Source organism: Podarcis cretensis (assembly GCF_951804945.1).
Source record: "Podarcis cretensis genome assembly, chromosome: 1".
Lineage (NCBI taxonomy): Eukaryota > Metazoa > Chordata > Lepidosauria > Squamata > Lacertidae > Podarcis > Podarcis cretensis.
Genome location: NC_137170.1, coordinates 28,581,161 through 28,597,644, shown reverse-complemented (window position 1 = coordinate 28,597,644; position 16,484 = coordinate 28,581,161). Strand labels below are relative to the sequence as shown.

The window sequence follows — 16,484 nt, the reverse complement described above, 5'->3', positions numbered from 1 at the left end:
ATTTAATATGGGCATGCTGCTGACCACCTGAATGAAGTGTGCAGATTATGGGTAGTCCACGGACCACAGTTTGGGAACCTCTGCTCTAGGAGGGCCACAGAGTTCATGTGGCCTGCTGGTTAAGCATCTCGGGCCATGCTAATGGAAAGCATGGCCAAGACCACACCAATCACTCTCCAAAGCAGAGCATGGCAGTGGGAGGCAAACACTCAAAGCACTCAAAAAGCAAAAACAAGCCATGTTGGTCCATAACGGGGGGGAAACTCAAAATCTACTGTCAGGTAATGCCTTTCATTAGGACCAACTCACAAAATATTGAGTTATCACTGGGGATTGTTCTGCCATTATTTATCTTCCCACCGAAAAGACCCTTGTCAGGTTCAACACGGTTTGGAACACCACCGCTACAGGACCGCTGCCAAATCTTCCCAACAAATTATTCATAGTTAACCATTTTTTAAGCTAAGTTTTGTTCTTTGCCTTTTCTCGCAAAATATATTCAAGCTTTTCTTTCTTTTTTTTTTTTATAATAATTTTTATTAATTTTCCACACATATAATAAAGAACAGTATAAGACAATATAACTTCATGCTCATCGGTTCATACCCTTCCTTCTTTGACTTCCCCATACCTCCCCATCCCTGCATCCTTGTTTAATAATTCTTTAGCAACCCTTAAGTCCATTGTCTTAGTTCCCTTTCGTAAAAGTTTCTTAAGTTTTTTTGTTTACTGCTGCAATTCTTTACTTCTTACCCCCTGACATCTTAACATTCCTCAATTTTGCAATTATTTTTAAGATATATTTTGAAATTCTTCCAGTCCTCTTCCACTGTCTCTTTCCCCTGGTCCCGGATTCTGCCCGTCATCTCGGCCAGGCCCATAAAGTCAATCACCTTTGTTTGCCATTCTTCCAGAGTAGGTAGTTCTTGCGTCTTCCAATACTTTGCCAGTAAAATTCTTGCTGCTGTAGTGGCATACATAAAGAAAGTCCTATCCTTCCTTAACACCACTTGGCCCACCATGCCCAAGAGGAAAGCCTCTGGTTTCTTAGGAAAAGTCCACTTAAGGACCTTCTTAATTTCATTATAGATCATTTCCCAGAAAGCTTTAACCTTTGGGCAGGTCCACCAAAGGTGGTAGAAAGTACCTTCAGTCTCATTACATTTCCAACACTTATTATTAGGCAAATGATAAATTTTTGCAAGCTTGACTGGGGTCATGTACCACCGGTAGATCATTTTCATAATATTTTCTTTTAAAGCATTACATGCAGTAAATTTAATACCGGTGGTCCATAACTGTTCCCAGTCAGCAAACATAATATCATGACCGATATCTTGTGCCCATTTAATCATAGCTGATTTCACCGTTTCATCCTGTGTATTCCATTTTAACAGCAAGTTATACATTTTTGATAAGTTCTTAGTATTGGATTCCAACAATTCTGTTTCTAATTTTGACTTCTCTTTCTGAAATCCTATTTTCCTGTCCTGTTTAAACGTCTCATTTATCTGATGGTAATGCAACCAATCTCGAACCTTAGGCTTTAATTTCTCATAACTCTGAAGTTTCACCCTTTCACCATCGTATTCTAAAATCTCATGATATTTTGGCCATTTAGAATCCATATTAAGCTTTTTTACTTCCCTAGCTTCCATTGGTGACACCCACCTAGGGGTTTTACTTTCCAACAAATCTTTGTATCTAGTCCAAACGTTATACAATGCTTTCCTTACAATATGGTTTTTAAAGCTTTTATACACCTTTGCCTTGTCGTACCATAAGTATGCATGCCAGCCAAAACTATTGTCATACCCTTCCAGATCCAAAATGTCAGTGTTCTCAAGAAGTAGCCAGTGTTTCAACCAGCAGAAAGTTGCTGATTCATAATAAAGTCTTAAGTCCGGCAGGGCAAACCCCCCTCTATCCTTTGCGTCAGTTAAAATCTTAAATTTAATTCTGGGCTTTTTGCCCTGCCAGACAAATTTTGATATATCTTTCTGCCACTTCTTGAAACACTCCATCCTGTCCACAATCTGCAGCGTCTGGAATAAAAACAACATTCTAGGCAATACATTCATCTTAATAGTAGCAATTCGGCCTAACAAGGAAAGTTTCAACCTTGACCATATTTCCAAATCCTTTTTAACTTCTGACCAGCATTTTTCATAATTGTCCTTAAATAAGTTCACATTCTTGGATGTTAAATTTACCCCCAGGTATTTTACCCTTTTTGTTATTTCCAAGCCTGTTTCATTCTGAAAGCTCTCTCTTTCTTCCGTTGTTAAATTTTTTTCCAACACTTTCGTTTTTTGTCTATTCAATTTAAAACCTGCTACTCGACCAAATATATCAATTAATTCTAATACTCTTTTAGTACTAGTGTCTGGCTGTTGCAAAGTCAATACTAGATCATCTGCGAATGCTCTTAATTTATAATGTCTAACTCCGACCTGAACTCCTTTAACCAACTGGTCCTTTCTAATCATGTTTAACAATACCTCCAGGACTGATATAAAAAGCAAAGGGGATATTGGGCAACCCTGTCGTGTACCTTTTTCTATGGGTATTTCTTCTGTTACCACATTATTTACAATTAATTTAGCCTTTTGTTGAGAATATATTGCACCTATACCGTTTTCAAAACCTTGGCCTACCCCCATCCCTTGGAGATTCTTTTTCATGAAAGTCCAACAAATGTTGTCAAAGGCTTTCTCTGCATCCACAAAGATCAAAACTGCTTTCCTGTTAATGTCAACGTCCAACAGCTCCAAAATATCTATAATGTTTCTCACATTGTCTGACATATGTCTGCCTGGGAGAAAGCCTGTTTGGTCCTTATGAATCTCTTCTGCTAAAACTCTTTTCAATCTTTTTGCCAAAATGTCTGCAAAAATTTTGTAATCCACATTGAGTAAAGATATAGGGCGGTAGTTTTTAACCTGGTTCTTCTCAGTCTCTGTTTTCGGTATAAGTGAAATGAAAGCCTCTTTCCACGATTCAGGTGCCTTTTTCCCCTTCAAAATTTCATTGCAAACTTCCTTCAATGGTTGTGTCAGCCATTCTTTCAACATTTTGTAGTATTTGGCCGTTAGGCCATCTGGTCCTGGTGATTTTCCCAATTTCATATTTTGAATGGCACCCTCTATTTCTTGTTCTGTTATTTCTTCATTTAAGATCCTTTTACTTTGTTCTGAGATTTTTGGTAAACCATATTTTCTGATGAATTCTTCTATTTCTTGCTCGTTGATTGGCCCTTGTGCATACAATTTCTTAAAGAAGCTTTGAAAACAATTGTTGATCTCATTGGATTTATGGATAATTTTTCCTTCCATTTCTAAACTTGTTACAGTGTTCATTTTCTGCCTTTTTTTCAATTGCCATGACAGAAGTTTCCCACATTTATCTGCTGATTCAAAAGTTCTTTGTCTCATTTGCCTTATCTTCCATTCTATTTGTTGGTTCATAAGCTCCATATACTGCATCTGATAGAACTTTATTTCTCTCAAAATCTCATGGGATTTTGGTTTAGACCTCAACTTCTTCTCTCCTTCTTTTATTTTTTCTAAGATTTTTTCTTTCTTCTCATTTTGTTGCTTCCTCCTAATAGAATTTTGTTGAATCAGGAAACCTCGCATCACGGCTTTACTTGCGTCCCAAATTATTCTTTTTTCCACATCTGTTTTCCTGTTGATCTCAAAGTAATCTTTTAATGTTTTAAGGGCCTTCTTGTGGATTCAAGCTTTTCAGCTGGCAGGAGACTTGAACAATTTCAGCCCTAGCCATTAAAGAACGTTATACACAAATGGAAACAAAGAGTGTTGGCACTACGGTCATCAGTTTAAACTGTTTTTTTTAAAAAAAAAAATAGACATTTTCTAATGTGTTGGAGGCATCATATCCTTTCTTTTAGACCTTCAGGCGTTATAGATAACCTTTCTTGCTCAGCTACCTAATAAGTGATGTTTTATACGCTCTGATGAGTTCAATTCCAATGGAAGATTTGTATTAATTAAACATAATCTCCAAGGGCTATAGATTCAAATTCTGAACCTGACAAGTGTGAGAGGATACAGACAAAAACCATCCGAAATCATTACATTTAGTCTTCCATAAATTTTGTTAAAATGTCTCACCTTCAAACTTCAGTGCTAGATTATTTTCCTTACAACAGCTGTAATTGTTTCCCTTCCAATGATAAAATCCCTATCCTAAATAATGGCATCTTCAGCCTTTCTGGGTCATTAAAAGTAATTATTTCTCCACAAAGCCTATGAGAAAAGGTCTTGTACCTACCACTGTAGTTTCCATGTAGTAGTTAATGAAGCAAGATTCTAAGCTTAGGCAAAGCAGAGAAAATATTAAGATAAATTATCATGTTAAAAAAAAACTGAGCAGTATATCATCAGCAGTTAATATTTTCTACTCCCCACCCCTGATCAAACTTTTAATTAGAATATTTGCTTTAAAATACACGGGTACATAATTAATTCCTAGTCACCAACTATACAACTGATTGGTAGCAGGACAGACCTGATCTACACAGATAAAATATATATGCAAAACATGTACTCATATATTTTGCAATTCTGAAACTAAACAGAGCTAATAAGGAGAAATAAATCTTCCTTGCTTTGCTTATTATTAAGTAAGAAGTTTATACTTGAGGGCTTTTAGCACAGTAGTAGAACTTCCCCTCTTTATACTCCTCTTTATACTCAGAGCAATTTATCATGGAAGAACTACCTTTCTTCAGTATTAATTTTTGGCACTATGCAGAGGCATTGGTTGCTATGGGCCATAGTAGAATACCAAATGTGCTCAAGCCCATAGATCTCACAAGGCTTGAATGCATAGTTGTGGCTTGCACATCTTCCCTCGGGGTAGTACTCCTGTTGCAGGGATATCAGCTTGGAGTGAAGGCCTTGGAGGAAGGCTCTGGAGCAGCTTTCGAGGCAGTGCGGGAACTGCGGAAACACACATACACAGTGTGGTGCGGCTATTGGGTTACAAATAGAATACCTTAGAAACCACACTGGATAACAAGAAACATGCATGTCAGCATCAGCTGGGACTGGTGTTTCCTGGTTTGTGCACTGGTGCCCTCTGTGGTTACACCCTGAAGACTGCAGAGATGAAGAACAAGGAACAGAATTGTCTTAACAGGTTTCCACCTTCCTGGTAGTCCATTGGCTCCTCCAGACCTGACAAAGCTACAAATGCTGGATCTTTGCCAGGGCAACAACCAGCCTTTGGCCTTAGCTGTATGGCTTTCTAATTATCTGATGGTCAGCCATACTACCTACGCTTTGGTCTTCCTGCTCAACAGCTTCCTTTCAACCTTCCATCATCCTGGACCGCATGACAGCCCTTGCCCCATTCCAGCCAGCCTCCTTTGCCCAGATTCCTTGCCTTGGACCCCGACTCTCCTGTACGTCTTGCTTCCTAAATCTGTCAAGGCATGCCTATGGAATCAACCCTAGTGCTTCACCCCAACCAAATCCAGCCCTACCATGATTCATTTTCAGCCCTCTGTTGACTGCTCCATAGAGCCCAGTGTAGAAATAATTATAGGTGCTGAAATCTGTCCTATGTTAGGCGTTATGCATCCCAAAGGGCCTGTTATACCTAAAATTGACTTCTATTGCTGTAACTGGCATGCTCATGTTTGCTGCCGACTTCACCATCTCTGATTTATTCAATATCATTTTAAGTGTTTGATGGCAACTAACCAATAAAATGCATATTTAGAATCCAATAACTTCAGCTGTAAAATTTAGAATACTATGTTTTTCTTCCCTGGGATGTTTTTTTCCAAATGAATTCAGTCCGGTTTTGTGTTTCTGGACAACTTATCATACAATATACAAACCACAGGGCTGGAATATTCAGCAATGTTGTTGGAAATATATCTGGTGCCTGCAGTTACCCCCAAAAGCAACACAATCCACTAATTACTGCTGTTTGTATTCCAATTCCAAAAAAGGTTTTAAATTGTTAAAAAGTATTTTAAGGTTAAGAAAATTCATATTCTATTCCAAAACTAAAAGGTTTTAAGGCTGAAAAACAGATTCTTACATGCCAACCCAACGCTGCCACACACATGTATGGCAGTTTTCACAGCAAAACTGTCAACACAATCTTAAGCCTAACATAATTGGAATAGATTTTATAGGCAAAAGTAATCATTTTCTGAATAGCAGTTTTTTAAAATGTATTTTTATCCCGTTTATACCCCTGAATATCATTTGCTGGGAAAACAACGGTGCAGGAAAGGACAGTTGCCTCCATGTCTTGCTTGTGGGCTTCCAATAAGCATCTGGTTGGCCCCTGTGGGAAGCAGGATGTTGGACTAAATAGGCCTTTAGGCAGACTCAGCAGGGCTCTCTTTTTATACTCCCGCTTTATCTAATAGCTCAAAGCAGCTGACATGAAACAAAACAGTGCAACCGCTTTGAAGGAAAGATACTGTAATACATAGGAACACCTAGTCTTAAATTAGACCTTTGCCCACCTGGTTTGGTACTGCTCTACAAGTGATGGGGCTCTTTAAGGTCTCAGGCAAGGGTCTACTTTAACTAAAGAGGATAGGGTGCATGTGCCCTACCACTGTGATATGATGCTTACCCAATAAAGATGCAGCCATCCTATTTCCTTCTGGCAGGGCAAGAGTGCAGCAACTTTTCCCGTCATGGGAGAGCCTACTAATAATTTAGCACTTAAGGATGCAGTCTTGAACTACCACGCTAAGTTCAAGATGTTGGTACTGGAGTGCTATACAGCTTGGGACCAGGATACTGAAAAGATTGCCTCACCCCTTATGCACCCAATCCATCACTGCACTCTGCAGGAGAGGGCCTCATATGGATGCCATCTTATCAGAAGGTCCGTTCCTTACAATACAGGAACCGGGCCTTTGTGTGGTAGCACCTAGCCTTTAACATTAGGCGCCGCCCCTGTTGTCTTTTCAGCACCTCCTAAAGACCTTCCTCGTTCAGGAGCCACACTTCTAAGCAGGGGGCATTCAATAAGGCACTGTCTCACGTCAGTCCATAACACATGTCACCCAATGATGGACTGGCAGTCCAGGACTGCAAATAAGAGTCTCCTCCAAAGATCCCAAAGTACGGGCAAGATGATATAGGAAGTGACAATCCCGTTTCTCTGGATCTAACCAAATGTGCTTACTGTACTTTCCCTAAATATCTATTCAAGTAATCAAAAATCAAGTTAAAACACAAACCAGATAAGCCCTTACATCTGACAAATGACTAGTGTATGCAGAGAGGATGCAGTTACTAAAATTAACCCCAGCATCTTCTATAACTTCATTTGAAGTCTATTAAGTCCATTCTAAATTATACTATAGGTATTTCACACAGTAAGTGGTCAACCTGTCTTGGGACATTCTAATTTCAGATTTACTCAGCCAATAAATTTAAATGTGTTACATTGTGTCCTCATTTCCCTAATGAAATTTTAACTTTTATTACAATATTTGACTGTTGCTGCACTGTGAACTGCTTTTCAAATTATGAAAAGAGACTAGAACTTTGATGGTTACTCTTTCATTACCAAATTAAATATATATATAGTTCCCTATTATGCTGTTTGTCAGACTGCAGCTAAAAATATAGCCAATCTGAAGTAAAATCCATGAGGCACAGTACATTATGGCATGAAAATCTCACCTCTGGGCATTCCTACGTGCCTGCACAAATAGCAGCTTTCACCACAGATCCGAATGTACAAATTTATTTCATACAATTTTATTCTCACAACACTGCAGAGGCTGGTTAAACTGAGTGGTCACCTACTGAGATTCATGGTTGAGGAGGAATCTGAACTTGGGTCTCCCCGGTCATAGTTTTAACATTCAAGGCATAACTATCAGTGTTTTGCACAAAGCCAAATTTATAGGACTCCTCCAGGGCTTTCCTCTCCATCTACATCTTGTTGTTGTTTAGTCGTTCAGTTGTGTCCAACTCTTCGTGACCCCATGGACCAGAGCACGCCAGGCACTCCTGTCTTCCACTGCCTCCCACAGTTTGGTCAAACTCATGCTGGTAGCTTCAAGAACACTGTCCAACCATCTCGTCCTCTGTCGTCCCCTTCTCCTTGTGCCCTCAATCTTTCCCAACATCAGGCTCTTTTCCAGGGAGTCTTCTTTTCTCATGTGGTGGCCAAAGTATTGGAGTCTCAGCTTCAGGATCTGATTTCCTTAAGAATGGATAGGTTTGATCTTCTTGTAGTCCATGGGACTCTCAAGAGTCTCCTCCAGCACCATAATTCAAAAGCATCAATTCTTCGGCGATCAGCCTTCTTTATGGTCCAGCTCTCACTTCTACACATCACTACTGGGAAAACCATAGCTTTAACTATATGTCGGCAAGGTGATGTCTCTCCTTTTTAAGATGATGTCTAAGTTTGTCATCGCTTTTCTCCCAAGAAGCAGGCATCTTTTAACTTCGTGACTGCTGTCACCCACATCTTAGTCACTGGTTAAGAAAAGGAGGATGCATCCTCAAAATCACCCTCTTACTAAATATTATCATTAACAAGATCTGTGTGTAGGAGACGCAGACAGCAATACTGTGGTAAAACCACAGTTATACAATCAAAGCAGTACTACTATTGTAACATGATTCAATGAAGCAACTACCATCACTACTGCTGCGATGACTGGCAAGGCATGACAGAGCTGGCCTCCCAATGGCTCAAACTTAATGGCGTGGTTCGCATGTCACTCTAAACCACAGTTAAACTCAACTATGGTTTAAAGGTGAACACACAGCATTCAACAATCTCTTTGATTGCTTTCAAATTATGCTCTTAATACCAGGTGCCTGCAAGACAGAGAAAGGCTGAATATGACACAGCTGTGCTGGCTGGCAAAAACATCTTGAGAGTCCGGCATAAAAGCCATGAGTGCAGCTGGAAGATTCTTCATCCCACTATGCAGGCATGCGCACAGATTAGGAGAATGTATAATTGCAACCTTGTCTTCAGCACTTTTCACACCAGGGGAGAGAGGTGGGCAGAATGTTCTCTTCAAGATGGAATGTTGGAGGCACCAATATTCATCAGCAAAGAAGAAATCTCTCTTCTGGTTCTATATTTCTCATGATATAGTAGAATGAATTGAGATTTCAAGCTCATCTTGGCTCTCGGGAAGAAAGGAGAACTTTGCTCCCTTCTCCTACTTTCATTACCAGGACAACAAAATGAACCAAGACCATGAGCAGATGGTTCAACTGACTGGCTCTGTTTGAAAGAATTCACAGGAAAACATAAGATTGAATTTAAAAGCCCAAATGGGAAAATCCTGCCTCTGCTTCTCTAGGATTTTTGGAACACATTACAAAAATCATTTAAAAATCCCCCAATACAAGCCACATTAATTTTTCAGCATGGGCTACAGGACGCCAAAAGACGATTAGACAAATTCATGTGGGATAAGGCTATCAGTGGCTACTAGTCACAATGGCTAGGTTCTATCTCTACTATTAGAAGCAGTATGTGTCTGAATATCAGTTGCTAGGAATCACAGATGGGGAGAAGGCTGTTGTGCTCAGGCCCCACTTTCTGACCTCCCATAAGGTTTGGCTATCTACCACTTTTTAGTAATACACAGTCATACAACCTCCTTCAATTACTACCTCTTTCAGTTAATTTAAACACTTTGTTATTTCACTCCTAAAGCTTCTTCAAATTAGGCAAAAGTCAACTACGGGCTTATTTCCTGTTCAGATGAATCCAAGATGATGGGAAAGAAACGGATTAAATCAGCAACAACCACTGATGAGAGAATACTAGGAATTCTTATGAATACAAATAGCTTATGAAGGTTAATGAGGTTCATCGTGGGTTTAAAATAAGAGAATGAGTGTATTTTGTATGTACAGTGAGTCCTCCAATTTAAGGTCTAGGTAACTTTTGAAAGGTACATTAGTGCAAGCTAAATTACCTTTTTTATTGGCAATTGTAAAATCTCTCTCTATTCTTCTCCCTCCCGCCAACAAGTATCACAAAGTTGCTTTGTATAGTTCAATAGAAGTTCATAGAATAAAGCAAAATTAGAAGCTCTCAAAAAGGCATCAATAGTTGTATTTGAAGAAAAAGAATACAACACTTAACTAAGTGCACTGCCTGCCCTTTCTGTATAATTGCTGCACAGGAATTTTATTCTGGTTATTTTGAATCCATATGGTCTGGGAATTCATCCTGTTGGTTATCATTATTTAATATTTATTACATTTTTATCCCGCCTTCCCATCTAGAGGTTGAGGGAAGCCTGCATGGTTTCTTGCCCCATTTTTATCTCACAACCACCTTGTGAGGTAGAAGGCTTAAGAGATAAGAGGTGACCTTGGGCCAACATGCTTTATGGCTGAGCAGGTATTTGAATAGTGTCCCCCTGGTCTGACTTCAAACGTCTATCCACAACACTGCACTTGCTGTGGTTAATTTTAACTGACGTTTTATAATTGGCAGTGATCCCCAAACAAGTAATTGTTAGTGTTAAAGCTGATAGGAGCAGTTATTTACTTGACAAGAGAATCATGGCTAAAGTTTGTAGCACCTGAACGTTTATAATTCTGCTGGAGTAGAAGGGAATTCAAATACATAGCTTGAAAGAGGGGTGGGAAGTATTCGGCTGTGGAGAATTTCAACTTGATGCCTCTGCTGTGCACACATTTTTGAAGCATTCGCCTTCTAACTTTCATTCTTGAAGAATTCAAAAAATAAAGGTTAGCTCTATCATAGGAAGCGGGTGTGGTGGAACAACCCATGAGCTTTGCTTAGGAAAAGGTATTTCCAGAAACCTAAATCCCTTCGGAAACATTTATGGTATTATACTTAATAAAGTAATTCTGCCATTCCCTATATGGTCCATAGATGACATAATGGAAGCTCAGCTCAAGCCAATCCTAGCTTTTCACTGGCAAGGGGGGGGACCCACCACTTTATGAAATATGTACTTTTCCATACTGCAGTGTTTTTCCAGCTCATCTTAAATAGGAAAGTCTCCCCCACCCAACCTGTACAGAATAAACTATTCTAAGATTATGAAGGTGTTCCCACAAGAGAAAGGGGGATCTGAAGCCATCTTGTCAACAGTTCCATCATTTACAGAACATAATGAGATTTCCCATGCTAACAGCCATTTTAAAATATTAAACGTTTGCATTTGTATAGCAGTGTACGATTATGAACACTGGCGTGCAGGATTACACAAAGTGCAGTTGAGTTTTCAAAATTATCACACCACTCTTGAAAATAATTTCTGATTTCATTCTCCACAGCATGAGAAAATGAACAGAAATCACCCCCCCCCCCGCCAGAGAACATAGGAAAGATTTCGGCTCAGAATAGGTGTGGGGCAAAATTTGTGGGAGCAAAGCAAACTGGATAGATCAGTTGGTTAGAGCGTGGTGCTGTGATAACACCAAGGCTGCAAGTTCGTTCCCTGTATGGGACAGCTGCATGTTCCTGCAATTACAGGGGGTTGAACTAGATGATCCTCAGGGTCCCTTCAACTCCACAATTCTATGATTCTAGAAAACAAAGGAAGGTTGTTGGAAGGGAGAAATTATTTGGAAGAGGGCAGTGATGGAAACAGTGCAAGAAAGAGTCCTTTAAATCGACTAGCACCGTTACCTGCACACCTCCTCTCAGAAGTGGAGATCCCCCCCCACACACACACACATACACAAACCTTCTGCATGCAGGCAGGCATATACAAACGAAAATGCCAAAATGACTGACCCTACAGCTATTCCCAGTGTCTGCGAAAAATACACAACTTTATTGAATATACCTTTGAAACCTGCAATGCGCAGCAATTTTTTCAACCATTGCTATCAAGGAAGTCTTTGTTAACAGCACCTGCACAGGGCATTGATCACATGGGTCACACTCTGTATAAACTTGTCCTCCGGGGGCAGGTTATGCTGCTCACATGTAAATGATAGAGTACTGTCAATCATCATTAGCAGCTGCCAGGAAGTTCCATGCAGATGATGGGCTGTGGTTGAATGCATGTTGGGAGAAGAGTTGAGTGTGTGTGCGCGCGCATGCAAGATTCAGCCCACAGAATCCAGAGAATCTCGGTTTTAAATCTTCTACACATCCTGTGTAATGACAAATTGATAATCAAAGGAAGTGTATCGCTCATGCACTTCAGAGGCAGATAGATGATACTTCCCTCCCCTATCACCATAAGACAACTTTGCTCTTCTGAAACAAGCGTGTCCAAAACCATCTGGAAAAAGCACAGACCCGTATTAGATTTGCAGCTGGAAGTAGTACTATAAAGAACAGATCTGATGGAATGCTGTTTTACTACTGTAGTTTTCAAGTTCACAGCCTTTTGCTACTTAATGTCGCATCAAGAGGGAAATAATCCATTTCCTTTTCACCTCCTGCAGCTGCTGCCACCTCCCTTAGAGGGTAACAGCGGGAAGTAAAATGTGTATTATACGATTTGTTCTTGTGAGACAGACCTCTAAGCCTCTGGATTTTAAACATACAAAAAGCAGGCTCTTTTAACCTTGTTCTATCAATATGCATATTTTTTATTAAGTAGAACAGTTGGATTCCTGGAAACTGTTCGGCATCTAGGAAGTGATCTGCTGCAGAATCAAATTCTTAAAAAGCCAAGTTTGCTTCCCTTGCACATACTACTTTATCTGGCACTCTTATTATATCCAAAGGTCACTATGGTAAAATAAGGGATGTTGGATTTTTTTAAAATGGAGAACAAAGTATTAGTATGATATTATACTCCATTTTAAGCATAGAAACATAGGGCAGGTTCACCTGACCAGCTCTGCCAGCAGAAGTCATGTGCAATGACTTCTGCTCCTGCAATTCAGGTTTCCCTCCTTCTCCTCCCCAAATTGGCTTGGGGTGTTCAGGAGAACCCCAAAAACAACACACAGAGGGAAGAAAGGAGGCATCAATCCATCTGGAAATCTGCAATGCTTGCACAAACAGAAGCAGTGACACTGTGTTCCACCCACTGAAAGTTGCCTTATGCAGATCTGGACCACTGGGCCCATCTAACTCAGTATTATCTACACCATGAACGGCAGCACCTCTCCAGGATTTCAGACAGGGGACATTCCCAGCTACACCTGGCAATCCCAATGGCTGAACCTGGGACCTGCTGCACGCAATCAAGTGTCTCACCCACTGAGTTACGATGGGAAGCAGGAAAAGTATGACTCTGAAAAAATATTAAAGACCTAGCAACTAGCAAATGGCACTTTGCGTCCAGGATGGATTCCTACTTATTTTGCCATCTATTTCGTAAGTTCTCATTCGAGTTAAAGTTGACAAAGGGATTGCTGAACTCTGGTTTGTCCTTAACATTCCTCGGAGCAAGCTGGCAGCTTCCAATACATTCCTGATTACATAATTATTACAAGAAATTAAAGATTACTTTCAGACGTGCTGTTATGCCAAATTAAATAGTGCTGCTCTAATGGCTGCCCATTTCTGCTATTCAGAGTTGATTAAAATGCATTCTGATCTTCAAAGAGTAACAGCTGTGCTCAAGGGTATTTTTAAAATCACAATGTAAAAAGAAAAAAAGAAAACTTAACTAGCTTTATAGAAGGTCCACATCACCAGCAGTATCTTACCAAGTTTATGATCACAGAAAATATCACAGCATCAATGCACGGTACTTCATCTTGACTCATATACTTGTAAAATAAGCTACCAGGGGCAAATAATAAGAACAAAGAAAATGTCTCCTTCTGAGGCCCACACTTTGGAATTTGAAACGGATGGTTGAATTCAACTAACTTGTCCCACTAACAGCAGCCTGGTCAAAAGCAATGGGGCTTCTCTCCCTCTTACCCCTGGGCTCCCTTCATGCACCCCAACTCCCCCAAATTGACTCAGGGTGGTCAGAAGAACCCCCAGACCGTTAAGGAGGAAGGAAGGAAAAGAGGTGAGAGCATTCCACCAGGAAAGCAGAAATGCTTGAAGTGATTTGAATGCCCACTTTATAAAATAATAACAAAGAAATAAGGAAAATTGGTACGATACGTTTTAAGAATGTATTAGAAAATATGAAAAGATGAAGGTAACAATCATATGTACATTCAATATTAGAAATGTTAAATGCACCAGGAATTGAGGGGAAGTCTATCACACCTTAGTAAGAACGTCGACCAAAAGAGACTGTATAAGATTGTATCAATTTTGATTTGTATATTTACATAAGATTACTTATAGAAGATCATTTTTGGTTTATATAAGTTTGTTTTTGTTATATATGAAACTTAATAAAGCATGGAAAACTAGAAAGAAAGAAAGAAAGAAAGAAAGAAAGAAAGAAAGAAAGAAATGCTTGCAGTGACAGAGCAATCTTGGGAATTTTTTATGTTTGACGTTCTATTATTGTTTTATATTTTCCTGGAAGCCATCCAGAGTGGCTGGGAAAACCTAGCCAGATGGACAAGGTATAAACAACAACAACAACAACAACAACAACAATAATTGCTATTTCATAGCTGTTAACGTTTCCTTTTTTTTAAGAGAAATTCCCTTATTCCGAATAGGATTCCTCGCAAGAAAAGGGAAAAGTTGACAGCTATGCTATTTTGAATTCCTCCTGCTGATTTTAGATGTTCCGTGGATCATGTCTAAAGTCAAAATCATGCATAATCAAAACACATTGGGGATTGCCAAAGTCTTTTTTCCTGGTTGGATGCCTGAGCCAGAACACCCACCCCTTATTTGTTTGTTTGTTTGCTTGCTCACTTTACTGTATGAACAACAACAATGCCTATTTAGTAGCATTACTACAACAACTGGTGCTAACATTATGAAACTAGCACATGGCAGGTTTAGAAGAAAACTGGAAAAAAGATTCAGTAAATGCACGAGTCATTGATATCAGCTATCAGCTGGTGGCCGCCTTTCCTCCATTTCGCTTGGTTGATGGGTACAAGGTTGATGCCAAACGAAACATCAAATTAATTCGGAATCAGGTATCCAGCAAAGCTTAGTTAGACTGTGTGGCTGGACCAGCGTGTATCCAAATGGTTCCAACCAACACAGATTCACTTTCTTTTACAGCAACTACAAAATGGGAAAATGATGTCCATGTGATTGATGGTGTGGTAAATCAGGGCTGTTTCCATGCACAGGAAGAGCTAAATCTGCTGACTACTGTGATACGTCTGTTCCTTTCACAAACAGAATCATTCTTATTTGGCATTATTAGGGGCTACTAGTTTGACTACAGAATTGGAAAGTGCAGTATAAGAGGTTCAACTTTGTTTGTGTTGATGCAACGCAAGGCAATTTACGTCGCACACCAACATGTGGGGGGAGAAGTCAGAAGGGGGTGCTGTCAACTGCTAGCTCTTTAGGAAAATCAGAACTTCAGATTAGTTCTCACAAAGGGCAGATGAAGTTGAAAAACACACTGCAACCCTCCAGATGACATGTGAGATGTTCCTGGAGAAATAAGATGTGATGGAGAAGAGATCAAGCCTATCCTTCACCCAGACATTTTAGTTTTCATGCATAGGAATCCTTTCCTTTGTTAAGCCATGGGGTGAAATTCCATTATGTAAACTCTCACCTGCAGTTCATACACAGGCTTACATGCTATTTGTGTGGCCACACTTCAGCCACAAATTGCAACTCAAAAAGTAGTAGAACCTAAGCTTATCATTTAAAGAGATGTTTACCTCTATTTGTATTCCAAGCTGTGCTTTCTCTTTGTCCTTGCGCTCTATACATCGCTTCAACTCTTCTATCTCTGACATAACAGCACTGTGATTCAGCTGTGCTCTCAATTCCCAGATCTGCTTTTCCATCTCTTGTTTCTCTGGATCAGACCTCTCAACCACTGGAACAAACGTGGCATGATTTAGCATAAGAAAAATTACAACAAACAAAACAATGCACTCATACATAAAACACACACGGCTGCAGGAAAATCAGAAACAGCCAATTCCAGTTTCGATTAACCATAGTTTCACATATTGTCCAGACCCTGAACCATGGTTAATCTTAACGATGTTTAGTGGAAACAAGTAAACCACAGCTTGTATGGTTCAGATGACACACCAAACTGAAGCTAAGCAAAAATAGAAGCAAAGACTTCAAAACTCCTCACTGTGGCCATGTCAAAATGAGGATGAAAGACTTTGAGCTCAGAGGAAGCTATGCTTGTTCTTGCAAGTCAAATCAGCCCATAAAACAAAGTTTATCGACCAGCAGTGTTGGTGGCCTTGACTATAGGATAAGATGATAGTTAGATAAACAGAAAGATAGATAGCTCGGTTAGAGTAAATACCAAATTACTTTAAATTTCTTTTCAATTCTATGAGGAGACTGACATGGCAAGCACAGGCCTCCATAAATTAGCTTACTGCCTACAGTGCCTTGTGGATTACTCTTGGATGGGATGAAGATTAAGGCAGTTCACACCTTGACCAAAAAAGAAGTGGATT

The 16,484-nt window shown here is 39.7% G+C and overlaps 1 protein-coding gene across 6 annotated transcripts in view; it reads right to left on the bottom strand.

The window, feature by feature from the left end:
- Positions 1-16,484, bottom strand: part of CEP128 (centrosomal protein 128) — a 199,907-nt gene that overhangs the window by 143,727 nt on the left and 39,696 nt on the right. For all 6 annotated transcript variants that reach the window (XM_079988650.1, XM_079988651.1, XM_079988652.1 and 3 more), the window contains exon 12: positions 15,717-15,877. In XM_079988650.1, coding sequence (XP_079844776.1) covers positions 15,717-15,877 — 161 coding nt within the window. The remainder of the gene's footprint in view (positions 1-15,716; positions 15,878-16,484) is intronic.